This window comes from Apis cerana, linkage group LG11 (genome assembly GCF_029169275.1).
Source record: "Apis cerana isolate GH-2021 linkage group LG11, AcerK_1.0, whole genome shotgun sequence".
Taxonomy (NCBI): Eukaryota; Metazoa; Arthropoda; class Insecta; order Hymenoptera; family Apidae; genus Apis; species Apis cerana.
In genome coordinates this window covers 11,215,535-11,241,524 of record NC_083862.1, presented here as the reverse complement: position 1 = coordinate 11,241,524, position 25,990 = coordinate 11,215,535, and the positions used below count along the sequence as shown (strand labels likewise).

Genomic DNA, 25,990 nt, shown 5'->3' with positions numbered 1-25,990 from the left:
AAAAATCCGAATTACTCGGATCGATGAAACGGAATCGGAATGGGGCTTGAAGAACGAATGCCGTTTCGAAGATCATTTCGAAGATCGTCGCTCAATTTAACAGCGTTAACCCTTTTCAATATCCGTAGACATTCAAGATACAAGATGTTTATTCGACTCGCGAATTCGCCTCATTGGTTGGCGATCAAAGGGGGTTAAATCGAGCTTGAAGAAATCAGTCGAGAGGGAGAGATTACATCTCTCGACGTCGTGTATCTGGTGCACGCGAGCATATTCGAAAATTATCCCTTCGAACCTCCTTAATAGGCAAAGCCTCCCCTCCTCCCCAAAGTAAAGTCAAAGCTTCCTCGCGGCTAGCAGCACACCGAGTCCATCCTTCGTATGCGCACAAGTAAATAATTAATCGATCATTAGGCTTGGCTGCCAATCGGCTTAGGTTTCCAGGAGGAATCCCGGCCAGCGACAAGCCGGGATGAGAGATTAGATAGCGAAGCGTAGAGGAAACCGAATGGTGAAATTTCACCAACGATACAAATGTCCACACGCGACACAGTAGCCCTCTGTTGAGCAGCATCTGGTATCTTCGTTCGTTCGATCATCGTCGTCGAACAACATCTTCCCCCCCACCAAAGCCTCTCTCGCCCCGCACTCTCACCACGCTAGCGCAGCATTCGTGTACGCAGGCATATTGGTATGCGAGTCGCCACGCGTAGATAGATAGCAAGTAGTAGTTGGCAGACCTTTAAGTAGAACGCGATAAGAATAACATCATCAATCTGCCGCACCATCTGCTCGTATCATCATCCATTACCAGTTCTTTTGCATCGTTAAACCCTGATGAGTCTGATTTCACGCCTGGAAAAATAATTTCTGGATACCTGCGTGCTTCTCATTCGATTGTTCGCCACGATTTAGACGACAACCTCATAAAGTATCGCTGGCTCGAGGATGAAGAGCTTTTTTTAGTTACCTTAATCCAGTGCGGAGCTGTTCACCGATTGATAATATGGGTTAAAATAATGCGATAGTGGGAAATCTGAAGTTTTAAATTTTGTTAATTTTTCTGCTCGTAGGTTTGGCCTACGAATTTTCTGTAAAAGTCAATTTAAAGAAGTTCTCGAGTTCTCATTCCATAGTTTCATTCCGTGAACAGCACTGCCCTAAATTGAGAAGCCTCGAATTTCATTAGTATCTCTCTTTATAGTTCTTGACCCTCGTCCATGGATTAGAACAATTCAAAGATTCCCCATCTAGTTTTGCCATCAATAACACTTTCTACGAGCCTAGAACAGTAGAACAGTAAAGTTTCAGTAAACCTTCATTCTAGTTTTTACGCTGAAACGAATATGCACAGATATCCATGTATGCCTGGTAAAAGCTGGACAGCACCGTATAGCCCCTTGCTGTAACCCGTAATAGCTTCGCCATTACTGCCAAAACGGCAAGCAGAACCCTGTTAATCCAATAAACCAGTAGCTTTCAAGTGTAGAACAAAAAAAAAAAAAGAAGAAAATAGCGATCAATTTAAATAACGTAGAGAATCATCCGCTTGTCGAATTATTCGTTCACTTGCTGCCTCATCCCCTTCTGCCCCTATTAGGAAGCACCCTTTCTTCGCGATGGAAGAGTAAAGAAAGACAGGCCTAGAGAAGGATTGAGAATTGAAAATATTTCCAAGACGAGTATGTTGCTTTTTGTCTGTGATTGATCTATTTGATTCCATGATTCCTATGTCTCTATGTCCTCTCTCTCTCTCTCTCTCTCTCTCTCTCTCTCTCTCTCTCTCTCTCTCTCTGGCTTTCGCACGATGCACCGGGTGATTTTGAAGTGTTTGTCGTGCTTTCATGCGTGCCACGCCATGAACTCCGCGAAACTTTTCACGACATTCAAGGTACATTCAGGAGGAGAAAGACAAAAAAAAAACGACAACTTTGACGAAAGTTCCGCGATCTCACAAGTGTGATCGCGTAAGTTTTATCGGAAGCATCTTTCTGAACTGAGGTACTTTGTATGATGAAGTTTGGCGGGAAAGTGTGTGGGTCGGCCGCACGGCAAACAGTGGGATGAATCACTCTGTACATGGATGATTTAAAAGGGAAAAATCGATGCCTGGTTGTATCCATCATCTGGACGGATACAGTTTGATGCCACGTGTCTCTCTGATATTCGGAATAAAATCGTGAAAAATTTCCAAGAAAAAAAAGAAAATAATTTTAATCTCGGTGTTGAGAGATTCGGGGATTACGAATTACACTCCTTTGATCTCGAAGACGCTCTCTGCTCGGATTTTGACGAATTGATTATTCGATTGAAAGTGATGTGATCGAATAAATAATCGTGGGGACAGAATTTTGCGAAAGAAGGGGGAGAAGAAGTTTCTATCTTCATGATTATTCACCACGTGGGATGATTCATAAGTATGTATATTCATATTTCAAGAGCGAAACTGTTTAAAATAATCGTGCGAATATATATTCTGCGTACTTCCCTCCAACTCGAAGTTTATACGAAGAACTCGTGTAAACTTCGCAGAGACCTGCTACTTTATTCGTTCTGATAAGATCGAAAAAAAAAAAAAACGAACGAGATTGTAACGAGATTTCAAATTTTTCACTGTACTTCAAATTATCCTATTAAAAACACTTATTGACTCGTTACAATGCACGATGGATTCACCTCTTCAAATTCGAACATGTATTTACGAATCATCTCATTAGAATTTTCTTTATCAAAGCATCAATCTTTCCCTTTAAATGATCCCGTGTGCTGTCTCTTCTCGTGTGTTCCATATAGAGCCTACTACAGCCTACGAGTCATTCGTTCAACCACCTGCACCTGTAATGATAAACCACTTTCTCTCTCTCTCTCTCTCTCTCTCTCTATCTATCTATCTATCTCTATCTCTCTCCACTGTGTCTAAGCATTACTATAAGAGTGCTGTAGTGGAATAACAAGGTGATAAAAACACGCCCAGTTCCCCTGGTGGTGCAAATCGTCGTCGACGACAATGCCGACGACGCCTCCGCCTCCAATGGCCACGGTACCCGGCCCAGGCTCCGGTTCTGCCTCTGGTTCCGGTTCACAGGGCGCCCAGGGCGTCTTACTCTGCCCACGTACGCTGTCTCAGGTCCGACGATCACGGCTACGAAGGGCCCTCACCGAGGCGACCGCCGAGACCGTCAACTACGTCAAGACGGTGGGCACGACTTCTTAAGACTAAGCCTGATATATACATATATACATATCTTAAACCACCTACACGATTATTATTATTTAGCGCAATTATTCCTATAGCAATTCGTACACACGCACTGACGCACCCTGTTCTTACTGCGTTCTTTTGGAATTCTTTTCCTTTTCCTTCCTCTCTTTCTAAGAATATTACATTACAGGTTTCTTGGATCCTTTTTTATTTATTAAGTGGGATGTGGTTAATTTTTTTCTTTATTTTTTTGGAAGTTCGTTCAATCAAATCGATCGAAAAGGTAAGAAAGATTAGATTATAGAATGAATATATATATATTGTAGAGACGTAAGAGGGATCGATGAGGTGTTAATTGCAATAGCAAACTCTTGGTCCAAAAGAACGCAGTTACAGAAAGGAGAAGAAAACGACGAGCCTGATCTAACGATCTTTCATTTCGATGACAAATCCCCTATCCGGATTCGTCCCCGGGCATAAAAGATCGAAACGATTCGATTCCACGTCGTTAACGTTCTCGCGAGAGGAGTTTCGCACCAACGAATGATAAAAGTAAATGCTTAAGGCTCGACTCACACTTATGACGAGTGACGAGGGATCAAGATTGGTACGAAAAAAATTGAAATTTCGAAGAGACGAAATTATTATTATTGTTTTTTTTTATTACGTATGCTGTCGCATCGCGTTGCGCGCACATCAACGACCAATTTTCCAGATGATACCTGACTTCGATTAGCGGCCCACGTGAGTATCACATCCAGTATTAATTCTTCGACAAGAATATTCCTTCGAAACTTGTGTGCATCGATAGAATTATAAATCGATCTCTTGTAAAGATCCAGAGAATTGAATCGTTATTATTAGCTTGATTTAATTTAACTGCAATTTAATTCGAAACAAAAGAGGATTCGTGTGAGTTAAGCCTTATCGTAACACGTGTGCCCGCGATATTAATGCATTTTTATCGTGCGTACGTGCGGTTATGCGGCCGAGCACAGTAGTTTAATCACCGACTCTTTAATAGATCCACCATGCCTCTCACCACTGTTCACCGCTGTGAAGTATTGCCACCAACTTAGCCTGTGTTTCGCACCAATCGTGATCTGTATTTTCCAACATATCGGGTGAAATCAATCGCCTCGTTCCGTTCTTTTTATTAAACGTTTATTGAACGTTAGCGGGATAACGCGTCACGATGGATAAGGCGGTTCAACAAACAGGCCCCTTTTTTTCTTCGTTCTTCTGCCGATCAACATTTATCTCTTGCGGCGGATCGATCAGTTTGCGAACTGGAATTTGATTAATCGAGATATCGGTTGGACGCAAATAAATTTTTTGCCATTTTATCACGGTATAACGATATAAGAAGTTTGGAGTTTGAGTCGGAGTTGCATCGATCGGAGTGGAATTTCGACGCACAGTCGAAACTGTGTTCGATTAATGTATATACGTTTCTGTGGAGGAAGTGTATTAAATGGAGTAGAGTGTGTGGATTGATCGATTATTTCGAATGGAATTGAAAGAAGGTGGTAGAGAAAAGAAAGAAGGAAACGTAGAGAGAGAGGGAGGTAAATAAAGGAAAAGATGAGATAAAGAGAGACGAAATAAAAACACAATGTGATAGAGCGAAAACGGACGGAAAGAGGAGATCAAAGAAGGAGAAGGAAAATAAGAAGGAAAAGTAAAAAAGAAATTAAAAGTAATATTTCCCTTCTTCTTCTTGTTTCAATTAAGTGGTTCAAAGAGTATCAAAACTCTAACATCTGTTTTCTCATCATCTTAATTAAAAACTTTTAACAGTGAAAACCGTTTTTAAGTCCCAACTAATAATAAATAGATTCATAATACGTCGCGAGAAATATTATACCGATTAAAGAAAAAATTAAATAAAATCGACAATTTTTCTAATTCACGTCAAATGGAATCTTACGGTATCTTATTCTTCTTTTTTTCCTTAATTCGCAGAAAAGTCGCGACGAACAGATTTAATACCGAACCATGCTTATCGCAACACCTTTCCTTCGTGCACTAACACTTTTTTTTCCACCAGCACTTCGCCAAAAGATTTCTCCACATACGTGCGGATTTACGATCGAAAATTTTTTACCTTGCAAAAGGAGGGTCGTAAAATTTCCAAGCATAAAAAGATGCGCATCACGGAAATTCGGCTTCCTTTTCTTCGTCGTCTGCATGTAAGTTTTTTTTTTTTCACCACCTACTTTCCATCCTTTTTCTTATCCAATTAAACGATTGAATTGTGGAAGGCTTATTATATCGATCGCCATATTTTAAAATATAAATTACAGATGGGGTATACAGCGAAGGGGTGACAGTGATCGAACTGACTCGCCTTTGCATATAAATTCGGTTCCTTCGGAAGAGCACATATGGTTGATTTGTTTGACATATCGTGTTAAAGGAAACAGTATGGTGAAATGAATTTATTGAAAAATCGAAGAGACATCTCTAAAAGAAAAAAAAAATATATTTATTCACTTCTCAGAGCCTGTTAAGATTTTTCTCTCTTTGTTTATATTTAAGGGATTGAGAAATCTTTTCCAACGAAGACGAATCTAATAGAAAAATAATAATCGATAAGCAGAGAATATAAATTGCTATTATAATTTCGCGTTATCAAAGTTCTCTTTTAAAAAAGAGAAATCTCCTATCCAAGTTAAAATTAAATTGTGAAAAATGTGAAAAATTCCTGTCGATATCTCGATTTTTCTTCTCTCTCTCTCTCTTTTTTTTTTTAAAAGGTGATTTCGAGCGGAAGTGCAAGAATAACGCGTGGGCGCGGATCCATTGGGTCGCTGGCTGTCATCGACAACGATCAAAATTCAGCCAGGACGCATTATCGGTCCACGAGCGTAACAAACGACGACAATTTGGCTCGTTTGCCCGTGCGTTCCACCGTCTACCGGTCGGAAACAGTGGCTCGAACAAATGCTTTTACTTTTGGAAATGGGCCTCGAAACATGCCCTCGGTAAATTACAACGATTCCGGAAGACCGAGTCTCGAAACTTGGTCTCGACGAGCAGACAGCGTTAAATTTATCTCGAGAGAATTTATCCTCGAGCTGGACACGCCTCGTCTTTTCCCTCTTCCTCTTCGTCTCGAATTAATCGCGCTGAGACCGAGTTAATGATTTCTTGAATTTTGTTTTCAAAAATAAGCGATAAGTTCTCGCGGAAATTTTTGAAATTTTATCAATGATCTCAATATTCAACGAGTATGATATTTCTATAAAAGAATACAAGTATAGATACAAATATAATTTTTCTGTCCACAGATTAAGTTACTTCTTGTAGGAAATTTTTCAGAATTTTTCTCTGATTATGTGATATAAATATATATATATATATGTATGCATATTCGTGGAGCAAAGAAATATGGTTCGAAAGGAAGGTGATTCGTGAATAAATCAAAAAATGTAGGATAGAATTTTTCCACGCGATGCTCCCTATTTTATCTTCAGAGAATATATAGTACATACCCGCCTCGCCTTTTCCAGCTTCCATGCGTGGATTAATCCCATGGAACGTCGATTCTTTTGGGAAATTCTCGAATTTTTTGTTCGACCTCGAGGAACCTATTTGAGGAACACACAGTGCTTCGTAAATCGTGATACGAAGATGAAAAGTACGTGAATAAGAGTAAATAAGATAAAAATCTTCCATTTCTTAGAATTCGTTTCTAAGAAGATTCGATTTAAAAACTCACTCACCAATTCAAAGTTCTTCGAAATAAAAAAACGATAATCTAACGATAGTCGAAAATTCCTGTTCCATTATCCTTCGAGAAATTTAAGATTTAACTCGAGAAAGATTGAAAGGGACGTGCGTATTGAAGGCGCAAGAAATCTAAAATTTAATTTGGACGTTTCTAATTTGGATTTCGAAGTATCAGTTCACAGAGGGACTTAATCACAGTTCATGAAGCGCAACGAGATCGAGGCGAAACAGCTTTCGCGATATTATCATACGAAGTAAAATTACTAATCTGTGCTTCTGCCAGCTGTACAACAGTGACACAATCTCCGCCGCGATATCGTTGCGATACAAGCCGATCCACGTTGTTATTAAGCGAACCGCGCCTCTGGCATTTAGATCGTGTCTTGGATAATTGAACAGTGGTTATGAACGTGGCTCCACGATTCGAATTCTATATTCCACGTGAACGAGGGATCGTTAAATTTGTAAAACGTCGAAAATACGGTAATCAAAACGGTCGCAGAAAATTTTATTCCCTCGTTCCGTTCGTCGATCTAATTTATTCGTAAGTTGTTCCGAACCGGAATTATAATTGTATATTTTTTTTAAATTAAAATTTCAATTTCATCGGTTGGAAAGATAATTTCGCGTTTTCTTTAGGATTTTTTTGAAATCTGTCAATAATTTAATGGAAATGAAAATTGGTAAGCAAAAAGAAAAATTGTTAGTGGAAATTTCTTTCCAGTTACGTATCTTTTCGATAAACAAGAAATTTCATATTTTAAACTTGTTTCCCCCTCGGAGATTACAAGAAGATAATTACAAGAAACTTGTTTCCAAAAGTTATAAAAAGAGGAAAAAGCTTCTCATCCAATAATAAAATTCAAAACGATGTCGCATCGATTTAAAAATTCATTCGATACCAAAACGTAACGGAATATTCGCTACACATAAATAAACATTGAATCGCTATTTATATACTATTCCACCTCTTTCATACACAACTCTATCCAACGTGACAAAATTTACGGTTACGTTGGGTCGGCTCGATGGCCCGATTCATAAACAAGAGTCGATTACGCGTGTAAAGCTTGCAAAGGCATCAAATTATGTCCCGGGCGTTAAATCTTCGAAACAGATTGATTCACAGCATCGTGTCCTCTCTTAATGCTTCTAATTAATATTCCCCCTTCTTCTATTCCCTGTTTCGTCCTCCCTCGCTGCCATCGATCCCCGCGTTCTTCGCGGATCAATTACAATTTAACACGCCTTTTTAACGCCGATAACGAAGAGCGCGAATCCAGATCGAGCGAGATCGTCAGAAATCGTTCTGAAAATCGGCAGATCGTTCTAAAAATCGTGCAATGTCATCCGGCAATTAACACTCCAGAGATTTGCCAACGGGGCGACGGCAAGGTTTAATGGCGCAGTTAATTTTGAGTAACGATCTGGCCAGGAGGCGCCGCTGGTTTTGAAGATCCGGCAAACCGCAGGTGAGAGTCGAGGAGGCGTGCTGGGACGTTTTGGTTTGGGTTTTATTGGGGGAGGTTTCGTGGGGGTGTCGTTGAGGTCTATGGCGCGGAAGATAGCCGCTAAAGGATCTGTAAATTTATAAATTTGGAACTTGTACTCGAGGGGAATTGGAACACGCGCGGATCGATAATAATGGATAAAGTTTTTGAGATTAACGCGTGTGCTCGAAGGAAATTGAGACGCGCGTACGTAATCGAAATTATGTTTAATGTAATGATGATATAAAAGAGGAGATGATAAAGATGAAGGATGGTAAATTCGACTTATTGTTATTGTATCAATGATGAAGATATTTCGAGTAGATTTTTCCCAACGAAGGAAATTGATGAACGGCGTGCGAAATTGATAGGGATCTATTTTGCCTTGATTTTCGGTAGATTATGGACTGATTAATTTTGTAATCGCGAACAGGTAGTGGATACAGGAGTTAATAAGGATACGGGCAGATCAAAATTAATGATTGAAGGTTTTGGTCGAGTTTGTAAATCCGAGGAATAATGAAAGAGGCGATCATCGTATATCGGAGGATATGCGACGTTAATTAAGTAGAGGATGCAGTTAATTTTATAAAGGAATAATTAGGCCATGAAAATTGTGGTTGATGAAACGGGATATGTATACGAAATATAAATTTTGTTCGTTTCGAGCGAAAGAAATTTACGAATGAATCTTTAATTTAATTTACGAAAAAATCGCGTTACGTTTGTTTCATTAATATCGAAGTCAAATTCGATATCGATTCTTTTTTCGCGCTACGCTATCGCGTTTTGGCAAAGGTATTAATTAAACGGAATATGTACACATCGATCGGTGATTATCAGAATGGGGATCGTGGAATCGCCATTTAAACTAATCGCCAGAACCATCCGAATTGTAATTAATCGATTCGTTAATCGTTGTTTCGATAAGCAAACGTAATGAATTTCGATCAATCGATGATTAAATTATCGAATAAATAAATAATTGTGAAGCGTAAAAAGTTGATAAATAAATGGCTGATTAACGTGGCGACTATTCTACTATTTTTGGAAAAAATTTGCGAGAACGATTTATTCGGTTTCCCGCTGTCTTTTATTTCGTTTCACTCTTTATTTGCTTGGAAAACAAACGTTTCAATCATCGTCCCGCTCCACGTTTAAGCGAAATAACAAGCTGGCGTACAATATATATGTATATATAACTCGAATTTACACGAGTGGAGAGAAATGAAACCGGGGAATCGCGACGAAAGTTGAAACTTGGGAAACTAAGCAAGTTTGGGTGTTAATCACGCGATTCGTGGCCAAATTCCAAGTGCGTGCCAAACTTTCCACGACGATCTTCCAACTAATTCTCTCCTGTATACAAGTTGACGATCTTCATGACTGAAACAAAGATTAATAATCGATTAGCGTTAATCGTTCTACCGTTGCAATTTTAAAATTCGAAAATCCAAAATTTATTATCGCCGATTAAGACTCTTCTTCCTCTTCTTCTTTTTCCATTATTATTAAACCGACGAATGTAAACGTCTCTCATCAATTTTCGATTGATTAATCATGAACGATAAACTTCTCACGTAGAGAATTCGCGTGGAGAATTTATGTATCGGGAAATTTCACGATTCGAGATAATCCTTGCCCACTTGCTCGGCGCACATTGCAACCGCCGAGTGCAAGCCGAATCCTCGAAGCTTTCCATGAATCGACGAGTGAACGATAAAAATCTTGGAGAATCCACTGCGCGAGTTTCTCTACGCGTTCCTCTCCAACGTAATACCGATCGAGGATGGTAAATCTGATGACTCTTGAGCGAAGGGGAGCTATCGATTTCGGTTCGATCTTTCTCCTCCCGTTCCTCGACGGCTATCCGATCCGTGGTCGGGTAGATTTTCAGAAAGAGAAGTTTTATCTGGAAATTATGGTACAGATTTGCAGAAAGATCAACAGTTATCGCAGAGAAATTATTACGCCGTTGTAATAAGTCGTTGAACGTAATAAAAATGTAGCTTGGCTCGTTTCATTATTTAAGAGGGAGGAATTTAGTATGTATTTAGTATCTCTTTCTCTCTTGTTGTTAAACAAAATTCTTGAATTTATCTTCAATTTTTTTTCTACTCTTGCAGTTTCGTTATGCGATTACGATGAAACTGCTTGTTTATATTTGACAAGCTATTTTCAACAGTTGGTTTTCATTATTCGGTTATGCGAGCGTAAATGAGAAATTTGCACGGAGAAGAATATGAAAAATATTTTACGTGGAATTTATCGTATTTTCGAAACAATATTTTATGATGAATTTTATATGAATTTCCTTTTGAGATTTTTTTTTCTTCTTTCTTTTTTTTCTTTTTGTTGCTTTTCAGATAGAATTATTTTGTCCTCTTAACGCGATATTTTATACATGTATAGGATTAATGGTTTAAACGGGAAAAATAATAATATAATTACTGCAAAATGATCGATTCCATTTATCCATGTTTATTATTGTACTTTCTGATTTTAGATATGGATAAATTTGTTTTATCACAACACATACACATCCCACTACAATATAAAATAAATAAATTCGATTTATACACATAATATATAAAATAATCAATTTAACGAATCCAATTTTCAATTTCATCACTTTCAAAATTAAAAATTGAATAGTATCGAAAATATTCATTAAAATTTCAACTCGAAACACCTCGTAATCATGATTAATAATCGGCTTTATTTAGCTCACGAACTTAGATATTCAATCCTGCGTATCCGGAAAAATATCTAAAAAAAGAAAATATTTCTCGAAAGATTTTCGTGGATTCACAAAAAAAAAAAAAAGAAGAAGAAAAAAAAGGAAAGCTTCGAAATATAGAGAAGAGATGAAACGAAGAATACAAAACGATCTCTCCACTCCTCGAAAAATCCACTGTTGCGGTTAAATAGAGTAAAAGACTTTTCAAACGCGGATGCAAGAGAAAGGAGATACGTTTTACAGAGATGTTTTATAGAAATTTGTTTGAAACGAATGCACATTTCTATTATCGACCGTTTTCGGGCAGGGAATAATGTAGTGGAGTATAGTAACTCTGTATATATGTGTGTATACCTCTTTTGATTTTGATTAAATTTTTGATCCTTTGATGCCTCCTTTTGATGCCTCCTTTGATGCAGTTCAGTTTATATCGTTTAATATTTGGTTAGAATTTGATGAAACCCGGCCTGGGTTGTGGAAAACGACAAGCTCCAATTTTTAAAAGGAGATTTGGCTCGAATGGAAATCGATTTCGAGGATGCTGCGGTTGACTGACGATAAGTCTTCCTCTGCGTTTTTTCACGAAGAAGACGTTTTCAAGGGATCGTTATATGTTCGTTCCTTAAACCTGTCGTCATCCGTGTTATTCAAGAAACTGTCTGATATTTCATCAGGAATGAGGAATATTCATCGAATCATGGAATTATTTTTTCATCTTTTATGAAACAACTCGTTACCTCGGCCACCGAGAAATGGAAGAATCGAAAGATGGGATGAAAAATTCAAGGCAACTAAAAGCGAACCATTAACGTATCATATTGTTCTTTAAAAGTTAACAGCTTCTAATATTTTCTTGAAGTTTCAATGAAAAAAAGAAAATACCACTTTTATTTTCTTAATAATTAAAGAAATAACGTAACGAACATTAACATATAATATCTCTTCTATTTTTTACTTCTTATAAAATTAGAAACTATACATTCCAAAAGTATCTTAATTCTCACAGGATCGTTGATAAAGTTACTAATAACCACACGCTATTTCTTAAAATTATAACTTAAAAAATTTAAATTTGGTAATACGATATCGAATGATCATTAAAATTCAAATCCTCGAAAATATCCACTCACGAATTTAATTATTAATTAACTAAAATATTACGAAATAATAAAAAGTCACAATGTATTTAAAAAAAAAAAATAAAGATTTCTAACAACTTGTGACTTTATTTGGCACGACGATCTCTTTCTGCCTCGTATGGACCCCGTAATCGGACTGTATCTCACTCGAGGACCATCTTCATTCTTTCGTCGCGTCGGTGCAGTTCCTTCCACGATTATTATCTCGCAGAACGACGCCGCGACGACAAAAGATTTGTGGAAACGGTCTCTCTCTCTCTTTCTCTCGAGGCATCGTCCTGGCGGAAACTCGGCCACTTTATCGAGGACAAAGCGACTTCGAGTGGCCTCAAGTTCACACAAGCCTCGATCCCTCCATCGTCTGGCTTTTTTTCTTTTTCGGCCGAAAACCCGACCAAAATCCCGACGTTGAATCAATCGACTCTCTCGCTGTCGCGATTTATCGCGTGATTAATCTTTCGGGACGGATTTATCTCGTTGAAAATATTTGCAACGCGTCATTGTTCGACGATCGAGTTGATCCCAGGAAACGGAAGAGATTTTTTTTTTTAATTTGGCGACTCCTCGGTTCGAATATTGAATCGATCTCCGACTCTTTTACCGGCTCAATCCCGTTGCTTCGATTTATCGAAGCGTGATTGATCCATCGGATGAATTTGTCTAGTTTAACATTTATGCTGATCGCAGGAAACGCAAGAGATTTTTGTCGCTGTGTATCTCTTTCGTTTCGTTAAAAATATTTGCAACGCGTGTGTTAATTAATGTAACGTTTGTTTTTTCAAATAATTCGTACGTGAAACGTAAGAGAAGAGCGACGGCATTGGTTTTAATCCCGTCTCTTTCAAAGTGCGGATTTTTAAAATTAAAATGAGTCCACCGTGTCAAAGGAATCGTATAATATTTGAAATTGATAATTGAAAGCGTACAACGAATTTTAAGAAAGCCTATTTAATTTTTCCCTATCGATGAAATATCGACGCGCGTTCGTTACGATATATTTGCGTCAATGACAATAAACGAGTGCGTCAGGGATTGATCCGAGTAAACAAAAATAAAACGTGATTCGATCCGCGTTCAAGCAGTTCAAGTATACACGTTCATTCAAAATACGATATTACCATAGATTACAAAATTCACGAAATTTTTCGTGTTCACGAGTTTCAATTTAAACGGAATTCAATAAATACTCCATTATTTGCAATAATAAAGAAAAGAAGATTTAATATTCGCAAATGTTAATACAAGTAACGAAAAATATCGAAAGAAGAAAAAATGTCGCGTTTAATAATTCAAATTCAAGTTGAAAACGAAAGCATTCACGAGTGAAGAACTCGTCGAAAGAAAATGGAGAAGTTTGTTACTTGGAGCCCTTCACCCTTTTAACCGAACAAATTGCAAGTGACAAAAGGAAGATGTTGGCGAGTTGGAAACACGTTAAGCGATAATGTAGTTGGCGATGAATGATAGGCGTGCATTCGAGACGGATTACGAGTTGTTCCGTGACGGTTGTTCGCGTCAGTGATGCAAAAGTGGCCTGTGCCTGACGCGTTACCACTCATATACTACTACGGCTGAGCTAAAAACCGCCTCCTCTACTGCGTCGTCTACGGCAACGCAAATCGAAATCGTCCATTTATATTTTCATCGAATAATCGATCGTTTCCAACAATATAGCATTCTTTCTTCTCTTCTTTTTGAACCGGCATTCTGATAAATCCGAGAAAGAATGATTTGAATGATGGCCGGTTTGAAAAAGTGATTCGAAATATTGTATATGTTTGCGTGGAAATTGCGAGGCTGCTCGTTTCACTTTGAAGTAACAAAAGAAGCATTCCAGCTTCATCTCGATGTTATCTCGATGATATCGGTCAGGCAAAGACACGGGTATTTACGTGTCGTTTTTTATTATTCTCGAACCCCGTTGTTTTTCTTGGATAAAGGATCTTCCCCCCTTCGAGGGGGATCTTCGAACAATAAACGATCGTTTCGCTCTACTGGAGCCGGTTTACCCAGTTGCTTCCAATAAAGATTAATCGAGATTGTTATTTGCTTAATAATCCCGTTTCGTGAAGCAAATGCAACGCGAATATTTGCCTGCAGCGTTATTGGCGACCGTTTTCGAAATAACCGTTCGTTTCGAATAAATTTCGTCCAGATATCGCGTGAATGCGCGTTAATACGATCCAATGTTTCTCGCGATCCTCGGGATCGAAAATACGAGAAGGAAAATCTCTTCGCCTTGTGCTTTTCACTTTAATCAATTTAAATCAATTTAAACGACTCGCTCGAAACAAATTGAGGAAAATATCTCGGTATTTCCCAACACAATTATCGCAGAGAGAGATTGGCAGAAAAAGAAGTAAGAAAAGATACACCACATCAAAAATTACAACAGGTTGGGCCAACAATTTTTAAGCTTAAACGTGTTGTTTGGGAAATGTTAAGGTAGGGTTGTGGAAGATACAAGGGTGCAACGTCGGGTGCATAGCGTTCCATTACACGCGAAATACTTGGCCCAACTGCATTCCGAGGAGTACGTGACACTTCTAGTTAAACGTACAACGGCGCGCATAAATCGAATAAATCCAGCGTGTTCTCGCTGGAGCGAAGCACGGCGTATTTAACGGGGAATTTAACATTCTTACTTTACGATCGACGTTTAGCCGGATCTTCGTTGCGCGTATTTTGGATTTTTGACACCGTTTTCCTTTTTCTTCAAACGTTCGAATTCCTTTAAAATCGTCTGCGCCAAATTGGGACGATAGTACAAGATATTTTGAATTGGATTTAAAAGAGGAGGTGTTACGAGAAAGGATATCGAGAAAGAAACATGTGGGATTAAGAATCGTAAATCAGAACATTTGCTCTTTTTTTCAGAGATCTCTACGGCCACCTTGTCACTGTCTGACCAAACTCTGATTTATCCACACCGTCCACTCTATATCTTTTCTCAGTTATATTGAAAATTATATTTCTCTTCGTTGAATCCGTTGCTTGCGAATGAAAATCTATGGAATGTGTGAAGTGTACATTTCGCCTTATATATAACATCCATCAAATTTATGGAATCCACGTGTCACAGTTTGGCCAAGAACCGAGGACAAATCGAATAAGGTGGATGATGATCGCTATGGATACTTTTTATCGACACTTCAAAATTCCAAGACCCACGAAAGTTTTTACTGTTTCAATTTAATTGGATCGAGATCAAGTTTTCTTGAATTAATTACTTTTCCCTTGAATATTTCCCGATTATTTGAATCACAATGACCTTGCGCGCCGAAAGAATATTTTCCGTTCTATAACTGTCCAAGTTGAAGCGTAGAAGCTGTCCAATCGTGTCGCGAAATACTGGGATTCTGAATTATTAAACACGCTGCTTAAAGTCGTGTCCCTTAAAATACCAAGCGAATTGATCGATGAGAATTGAAGAAAGTGGATGATATATACCCGGCCGTGAAATATTCAACGATGGAATCGTAATTCCACAAGTTCACCAGCCTGGATGGAACATACACACGTGACCCTTTTCCTGAAAATTATTCAGGATGATTGATCCTGGTTGCATACCTTCGAGATAATTGCGCGAATCGAACGTTTCCTTCTTCTTGATAACGGAAGAATCCATCCATACGATGATATTTCGAGATTTCGAGACGAATCTTGATTATTTATGCGCAGCCTAATTAGTATCCTACAGTGGTATTAACGGTATTAATTTTAGAGAAAGCACTTGGGAATAAATATATAACATTTATAAAATTGTGATGCAAAATTCTACTGTAATTTGATAAATTCACCTGGAATCGAATCTCAATTCGGATCATACATTATCGCGTGATGACGAACAATGAAACGTGACCGAGATTACAACGTATGGAAACCTAACAATTTTATCGAAAATATCGAATCCAAGATGATATTCCTCTCACCTCGTCGAATATCTAAAGAGTTGGAATTGAATTACATCGAATTTGTATTCGTGCGATAAAAATGAAAAGTTTTTTCCATCAGGGATGATTCCGCGGGGATGCCACAGCCCCCTTCCCCTTCTGGAGGGGGATGGAAGTTTCTGAAACGTCTTCACGTGTCTTTATAATCCGCGACAACCGACTAGATCCCTCCATTTCTACACGGCATCGACACCGGGCCAAGTTGGTCCATTAAAAAAGTTTCCCCATTGGCGAAAGGCCCGCAGACCTTCGAGCAAACCAATTTCTTTTCGTTGACTAAGTGGCCTCGTTGAAAATGACATCAAAGTTCCCGAACGAGGCAACTTATCGCCGATAAAAGCCCCCTCCCTCCCCCGTAATTAATATTTGCGCCCGCCAAACGTTTCCAAGTTTTCGCGATTCTTCGCGCGATCCGCACAATCCTCGATATTTTAATTAGTGGAGTATCGAAGGATCTCCAGTTTTTTTTCATCGTTTTTTTCGTTCGTTTACAGCTGTTGGATGGAAATGAGTGATAAATAATTCAAGTTTCATCGTGTCGCGTCATGTTTGATTTCGAGTTTATTTTTTATTCGAATTCGATCAATTTCAGTATTTTAATATTGGGCTCGAGGGTATGCACGAATGATTTATGTAAGGTAATTTGTGATAATTGATTCAAATCTGTTGTTTTCTTTTCTTCCTTTATTTTTTTCTTAAGTGTAGGAAAGATTGTTTCGAAATTCGTTGCTGTGTTTGTCGGAAGTTTAGTATTCGTAAGAAAAATGTGAGTTGCAACTTGAATTTGTTTGACGTCGTGATTGCTACGTCGATATTAATATAATATTAGATTAAGAAAGAAAGAATTGAGTTTACAAATAATTCGAACTCTTGTTTGTCAACTTGTGATTACGATACTGCATCATAAATACGAAAAAAAAAGAACTCTTGAGATCTAATGCAAATTGGAGAAAAATTTGCAAATTTACAAGTTTGAACTCCGTTTCAAGCAACTTTCCATAATGTTTTATTCTCAAATTCGCAACGAATCATTAATCTCAAACACCGTGAACACTTCTCTCCTTTCACAGAAGAAAAAAACGAAAGAAAGAAAGAAAACGCAACTATTACGTTCTATGATAAAGCAGAATTTACGCAGGAAAACGCGGAAAAAAGAAGCGATCCAAGATAAATTAGCATCACTCGGCGTCGTCTCGTTTCATCGCGACTCGCCAAGATGGCCGAAAGGAAAATGGCGTGACGTTCATTAATTCTTTTCAAACGTAACGCAGCGTGGAATCGTTACACTGATGAACGCTGTCACATAACGCGGACGAATGATATATCGGCCTGGATGCATCATCGTTCGAAACATATCTGTGCGCGTCTATCAAACCGGAAGCTCGATCGATCGATCGTTCGATAAACCACGGCCTCGAGAAGAGAATAATTCGCCCCTCGGCGAACGAAACTTTACCCCGATGTTTTCTTTCCCTGTTACGAGACCGCAGACTTCGTTTCCCGCGGTTTCCAACGTGTATCTTGTTCTTGTTTTTCGCCCGTCTTTTCTTCCCCCAGGAAAGGGAAGAAACCTTAGGGCGGTGGGAATTGAAGTTGAGGAATCGTTCGCTGAGGAGTCGGCCGGTCCCTTTGGACTCGTTCAACTTGGACGACACTTTTTTGTTACGTTTTTTTTCCTTTTGGTATACTTTGTTGGATATCTCAACGGCTTTTATTTTTAGATAACTCTACGTGCCTTCGTTAACCTGATACATAAACAAATAATCCCGAATTTAATATAAATAAATAAATGGGACAATTGTATCAACAATTTCACATCGGCAATCATTTGTAAAAAAGTATATCTTAATTATACGCACAGGAGAGGAAAATCGTAAAAATTTTAAATTTCAATTGCTTAATATACGTGTATATTTTGAAATTCGAAAGGTAAACATTCATACGCGATAGATCGTGACAGAAGAATTGCGATAAAATAATCGCAAGATTAAAATGGGATACGCGAGCGAAAGTAACGTGTTTCGCGAACCTATTAAAAAGACTTTTTCGCGGTGAGATTTAATTAAGCGGGACGACAATCGTTAATTTTCCGCGGCTTTTTTTTCACCCGTGGAAAGGCAGCGGTGTTTCGACTCCGCGATAACCGTATCAATAATTCATGAATCCGACGTATTCGACGCTATATACGTTCGTACAAACTGGATTGTCGCGGGGCCGAAATCTATATCGGGTCGAGGGTTCGTGGAGTATTCGTATTCGATGTCGCGTTCATCGATTTGCATAAGAGACGATGGAAGATGGACGAATCGATAACGAAGACAGAAGATATTTCGGAATTTTGCGAGACGTTATCCGGATCATGTTGCAATAACGTGTCGATTGGCGATGAAAGAATCGACAATTTCGTGTAAATATCGTAGGATATTGTCCGATGTTGAAATATCGCGTCAACTGGCGATGAAAGAATTCCAATTTTATGTAAATTTTTCGTTGAATTTAAAATATTTTATTTGATTGGTATTGGTATAATGCTTCGACCGAAAAAAATATGTGTAAATAGCGCTGTAGAGATCGAATATTACATTTAACATTTACTTGAACGATGTTGAAATAATGCTGAATGAATTTCAATTTTATGTAAATATCGTAGAATTTTGAATATTTATTATGACACGAGGAATGTTATTTGGACGATGTTGGTATAACGTCGATAATGAATGAAAAAAAAAAAAAAAGATCAATTTTGTGATGTAATTAACATTGTAGAATTTGAATATTCATCATATAATTGTCGATCGAATTAATTGAAAAATATACTATTCTTACTATTCTCAAAATTTAATCTCACTCTCTCTCGAGTCACGAAAACATTATTTGCTTACTCTTAAATAACACGAATTAAAGTTTGAAGTGGAGATATCTATCTATTGGGGGATCAAATTTGAAATTAAGCTTTGAAACATTTTTTTCGCATATTTCCAAGCGACCATTTATCCTGTCCAATTTTACTCGGATGATAGATATAAATTTTTATAAATCAGGTGGACGGATACGTGTATAGAAAGTTAAATGAAGTTTTCATCCGATATATTCTGCTATGATCCAATCTTAAAAGAGCGGAAAAATTCATCCGGACCATACGTTATCGATATTTGTCGATTATTCCAAACTTTGACACCCTAATATTAAAGTATCCCACCGTGAAAGTGCAAATGGAATTTTATTCCCGATAAGTTCTCGAAGTTTGGCAAAATGGGATCTCGCCGTGATATGTGGCCAATACGCTTTTACTCGACGTGTTTCACGTACGAAGCTTGTGGATCGCGATAAATTTGTAAATGCATTCCTATTAATCACGCATTGGTTAATATTAACAGGCCAATCATAATTACACGGAAGATCCATATTTCACGCAATTGTTCTCTCCCTATATATATCCTGTACACGTAGTTCATACATGTTCCGCTTTATAGACATGATTCGAATAAACGCTCGATCATCGGTTTCCTGAGAATCTTAAATAGGTTATCGTCGCTCGTAAATATTTCAGATAATAATTTTATTAGACGAAAATTATGACAGACGTATACACAAATGGATCCTCTCGAAACAATCTTTATTTACTTAAAAAGCTAATCGTGTAGCTTTATTCGCACGTCTTTAGTATAAAAATTTACAAAGATCGATTTTCTTATTTGAAAAATCTATCTATATTTTCTGCAATTTACTGTTAATATAAAAATACTATCAAAAATGATTTAATTGTCGTCCTGATCTATTTTATTAGAACTAGAATCTTTCGTCAGATTAATACGAGTCTCCTACAATATTTTCTTTTTTCTAAAATCCGAATTTAATATTTCTAAATCTCGAACAATTATATTCTATTCGATGTTTTTACCGCAAAGAGATCCAGCAATGGTGTTTCTTTTTTTCATCCCTTCCAAGCTTGTTGAGGGGATTAAAAGGGGAGAATCTGCCTTCGAGTTTTCCCTACGATTTTCCAGCTATCGTTCTGCTTGCCAGCAACCGATCGGAACCCGTTTCTTGCGCGCGATCCACGAGAAAAACAGAGAACTTTATGGAGTGGAGTTCTGCGTTCCATCGTTGCAGATATTCGTCCCTTCCTCCTTCCCCTCCTTCTTCTTAGGTTTCTTGCCCAGTTTCTTTTCTCTGTTTGCCGCCGATACGATCTACTCCCGAACGATCGAGTTTCTGTTATCCACATGGACCATTACTCGTGTTTCTGAGAATAATTTATCTCCTTTTACAATTTTTTCACGTACGAATCGTGGTGTGCTACGATCCTCTCGAAAATTGAATCGTAATAATTGTAAAATGAAAAATATTTCTCGAATTTGTCACGAACATCATTCAAAATTGAATTAGAACGAATAAAATTTTTATTAAGCGTATAAAATCACTCGAAGTTAAAAAAGATGAACAAGTAATCGTGTGCTGCATCGACATTCGTTTCCTCAAATTGAATATATATAAAACTGTTCATCGAATTGAGCGATACGAGATAAGAGATCGACGACAACAGGATGGAATTTTCATTTAGACGCCACCCATCCAATATCTTTGCAGGGGCTGCGTAAGATAAACAAGCGAGTTAACGAAGGATCGGCGATGACGGTCAACGAGCGTCTCGATCGAGCTTCGATCGAGTCTCGATTCTGTTGCAACGCGTCACGCAGCGGGTGACTAACGAAACGCGTTTAAACGAGGCGAACGAGGTTATCGAGAAACAGTGTAACGGCAATTCCCTGGCAAAACTCCCCATTGAGCCACGATGAATACAGGCAGAATCGGGCGTTTGTTGCCCGAGTTTCGGTCAGATATTTCGTGCTTCCGCCGGATTACACCGCGAATCAATGCGATACTATGGGAGCCGGCCGGTATCCCTTTTAACGGCGTATCGCGTTCCGATATTGGCCGAAAGTTTTCTCCAAACTATCCGTGCTCGAGAGCCATCCCCTCTCGTTTTACATTCCCTGGCGTGGATCATTCACGTTCTACGATTGTAGCTTTTGAATAATCGTAAATTTTTATACGCACGACCTTTTCCCCTGCTCTTTTCTCGAAAGTTTCATGAGGAAAGAAAAAGAAACGAAGAAGTTGCTCCAAGGACAATGAAAATCCTATCCAGATTCGAAGATTAGTTTGATTAACCACTTTCTCGTATTCTCGTCAATCTTTGCGAAAACTATGCATGGATTAAACGGACAACAAGTTTCGTTTCGTTTGTACGAACAATAACGTCTTAATCATTTTTCGTGATTGAATTTCCACATTTTATCTCGGATCCAAATCCGTCCATTTATATCCATCGAATTAGGACGAGAAATCTGGCCACGACCGATTATCATTTCGTGCCGAAAATTTCCCCACCCCGGCGTTATCTAGTCGAGATGTTAATCTGGCCTCGACAACGATATTTTACGACGTTTCCCGGGGACAAGAGTCACGGGCACGAGTCACGCGAACCGCGTGCTAAAACGTGGGATAAATCTCGAATGGGGGAATTTCGAAAGTTTCCTCGTAAAATTGAAAAACGGAGCCCGAAACTCGCGCCCACCATTTAATTAACTCTCGAGTTTACGGGCGGAGAGCAGACCGCGTGCATCATCTCGTGTTATAAAACCCTTTACCACGTGGTTTATTACGCGTGTGACGATTTCGCAGGATTTTCCCACCTTTCGAGGCCAATCAAAAGCGGAAGAAGTTTTTGCTCGTCGAGACGAATCCACGGCAGGGCAGAGTGATTTTTCTTTTTCCTTTATGGCGCACCGAGAAGGAACAATTTACAAGGATATTTTATTTTCCGTTCAAGATTGTTGATCGACGATTCTTGGAAGAATTATCGTTTTTCTTTTCTTTCTTTTCTTTTTTCATGAAGTAAGAGATGAAATTTTTGATTCGTTCCACGAAGGTTCATTCCACCACGACAACAAGGAAACAAGGGAATCATGGCTGTCCCGGGAATTGGTATTTACGACCTTCGGTGGACGGTGGAAGAAAGTGTTTTATAAAAGTGACTGTATTAAAGTATTCAGAGCGTGGTTCTCTCGGAGAAATAAATATATTACGCTTTCTTGGTGATGCTAGGTATTTTATGTACGTTCTTTTTTTCTTCTTGGTACTTCATACGTCTTTTGATTTAACTCCTTTTATTCAAGTGCCCGAGGCAAGTGCTCGCCAGATGGGGTTACCGATGACTCTATAGACAGACATGGGTCCAAATCCTCTCTTTTTCTTTTCTTTCCTTTCCTGTTTTCTTTTTCTCCTCTCTCGTTTTTTACTACTTCGATATATTATTGAATTATCGCAGAGTTTCTGGGCAATTTAGAAAAAATGAGCGAAAGGAAATATCCATCGCGTAAAAGTTAAGATTATCGTATCTCGAATATCAAGAGAGATTTAAGAACAGAATTATGAAAGTACACGAGTGAATTTATCTAATTCCACTTGGCGTAATCGATGATCCGGTCGAGAATCATGCGATGAAATCTCAGCAACGAAATTTCCGCCATTTTCCAAACTCCTCGTAGATGTCCAGCCCACGATACCAGAACTCGTGCACTCGACAGTTGAACGACTATTTATAATACAGCCTATTACAACAGCCCTTCATCAGACCGTGTTCCTAAGTTTCTCGCGATCATTATTAAAGTTTATACATTCTCAAAGGGAATTTACCATTATTCGCTCCATTTCCTGTTCCATTTTCTAAATCCGCACACATTTTAACGACACGTGTCATTAAGGTAGAACAAAATTAAAATTGAAAAGAAAGAAGGGAGTGAGAGTGTCCTCTCTGTTCGACATTGCAAGAATTTTTTTTATATTTCGAATTTCTCAAGATGCTTTTCTATTGTTTTCTTTTAATTAAGAATGACACTAATTGGCCAAGGACTCGCTATTGCGTCTAATTAAGTCGAGAATAGATTTGTTCTCCTATGGGTCAAGTGGTATATAGTATATATATCTTTTTCTATCTTTGATTTTGCGAAGATATTTGATAATATTTGGTTGTTTCAAATAAAAAATCGATAATATCGAAAGTCGAAAACGAAGTCTTAAAGTTTCGATGCTTTTGTTTTTGTTTTTTTTTTTCTTTTTAACTTTAAAATCTTACAAGATACAGCGAAACATCGAGTATACAAATTTTAAAAAAATCTATTTTCCAGCAAAAAAATATTCGAAAGACATTATTATTTTCTATTTCTCTTAGAACAACTCGTTGAAACGAATGTTTCTGCAACGGAAAGTACAACTTGAGATAAGAATTTGCAACGTATCGTTCCTATTTTCGAGGCATCCGGAATGTACAGAAATTTTCATTGAAACCAGAATTAAATAAATCCCCCTGACAAGATATTGTTCGAATACATGTTTGTGCGGCCAATCAGAGCCTGTTTATCCGAAGCAAAGGTATTCCAATTGAAAGGTAAACTAATTTGCATCAAACACTCGGTCGAGAGAATCCTATTAAATCTGACAGCACGTTTAATCTGAATTTAATTCGAAATCAGGTATCCAGGTTAGGAGAGGGAGTTTCGTAACTGGATAGAAAAATGCACTATATAATCCCATCTCCAACTTTTTCCTTTTTTTTTTAGATCGTTCATTTCACGCACGCGCGATTTAATACGCTTTGAATCCTTCCCAAAACAATCTTCTCGAAACGCGAAACTCACGGATTACGAGGATAGAGGAGGAAAGTCGAACAGCTTTTCATCGAGCAATTCCATCGGCCGCACAATAATTTGCGCGATTTCCCGCGGAAAAAACCGGATGAAATTAATCTCACGCGTATCCTGAGTTCCTTTTCTTCTTCCTTGTGTCGGCGATTAATTGCCCTCGAATCCGCATACGAGAATTTTAACACAATTGCTGCATTTCTGCACGCAAAACAAGGAAAATTATTCCGTTATTCCGCTCGGAATATTTGCCCGCCGGTCGACCGAATAGCATTCGTTTTTTTTCCTGTTTTTTTTTCGAATTTCTTCGTCGTTGGATCGTTGGAAAATCGTTTGATCGTTTTTTTTTTTCAGAAAGATTATTTTCGAAGGAGTAAGACAATTTTATTTTCTATTTTATTTTATTTATTTATTTATTTATTTATTTTTTAGGAATTATTAGTGGAAATACGTTTATATTGATTTCCGTTTTGACCACTGGTCGAACTGATTTTTCGATCAGAGAAACGTGGTCCTACGTATTCGAGCCATATTTGTTGTTCACGAGGGAACGAATTATGCAAATTGCTCGTGCGATGCGTACAACGTAGACAGCCGGTGTTTATGCATTTATGAGAAGTTTAATTGTAGATACGAAAGTCCGCAGGATATGTGGAAACACGTGTACGTAAAATATTTAAAGTAAAATATACGATATTATAATGCGTGTATTATTATATGTATCTATGATCTATAATCGTGGCGATAAAAATACAAATTTGAATAAATAGATTACTGATCTGTGTGAAAAAAAAAATAGGAATCTCATAAGTGACGAATAACGCTAGATTTTTCCATTCAAAATTCCGTTTATATTCATTCAGAGAGGATTTCATCGTGGAACGCTACACATTATAAATTTTGCGCAATTATCATCCGCGACTCAATTATATCAACAGAGGCCATCGTTCAGACAGGGATGATTTGAATGAAAAGACGCACGGAAAAAAATGAAGAAATATGTGGAATCTCATCAAAAGTCGAGTAATAAATAAAAACGAGGAAATAAAAATGGAGAAAATAGGAGAGACGATTTTTTTCGAATTTTTTTCCGAATCGAAATTATTAAGCCGTGTCACGAGAGGCAGATAGGCAATTATCTTAGCGATGTGGCCGAGCGGAATCGTTGCTCGTCAAAGGCTGAAAGACACGACATTTTCCAATTTGTTTTACGAAATTGTAACGGTGGACGGATTGCGCAAGCCTTGACCCTCGGCTACATTTGTTACTTTGCTCATCTTCGTTTCACGTAACAAATTGGCAAAATCGTTGATCCGATCTCGATGCTTTATTTTTCAAAATTTTCGAAACCGTACTCTTTTCCTCTGAATTAGAGAAATTTAATTTTTTTTTCTTTTTTAAATATTCGAACATCGAAATTTTGTCTTTTAATATTCAATATCGGGAACAAATTTAATTGCGTGTCAATTTTAAATCAAAATTTTAAATCAAAACTTGAATTTGGTAAAAATTGTATAAATTTATAAAATATTATTTTGTAACATTTAATTTCTAGTATATTGTATTTTCATCGGGCGTGTATTTAAATACAGAATATTTATGATGCTTTTTTTTTTCATTCTCGTATGATAAGATAAGCAAATAATTTTTACTCCATTTGTGAAAAAATGTTAGACAAATATTTATGAATGTTACATAATTTTCAATTTTGTGAAACAAAATATTTCACGTCTCATAACAACTTAAATGCTGATGAACCTAAAATCCTTAACAAATAAAATCCTATCATAAATGTTACATTTTCCACTATCCAATCTTACTTCTTATTTTCATAATAATCGATAAAAAGGAATCCCTTATCAAATATTTTTCTCCAAATAAGCATCGTACTTTGCATTTATATCCCATGTAACAACTAATGCAACAACTTTAATCCAACCTTTATCGACGAGACAGCGAGTTGACAAACCTGCCAACCCCCATATCCATTAACATCGTTCCCCCAACTGTCCATCCAGTCTCAAT

General features: G+C 37.8%; 1 protein-coding gene across 2 annotated transcripts in view; it reads left to right on the top strand.

Annotated features, from left to right (window-relative positions):
* The window catches only part of LOC107995571 (small conductance calcium-activated potassium channel protein), a 237,281-nt gene that overhangs the window by 79,780 nt on the left and 131,511 nt on the right, over positions 1-25,990 (top strand). Inside the window, exon 4 of one of the 2 annotated variants that reach the window (XM_062081862.1) lies at positions 2,975-3,196. The exons of the other annotated variant lie outside the window; for it this stretch is intronic. Coding sequence (XP_061937846.1) covers positions 2,975-3,196 — 222 coding nt within the window. The remainder of the gene's footprint in view (positions 1-2,974; positions 3,197-25,990) is intronic. 2 annotated transcript variants of the gene reach the window in all.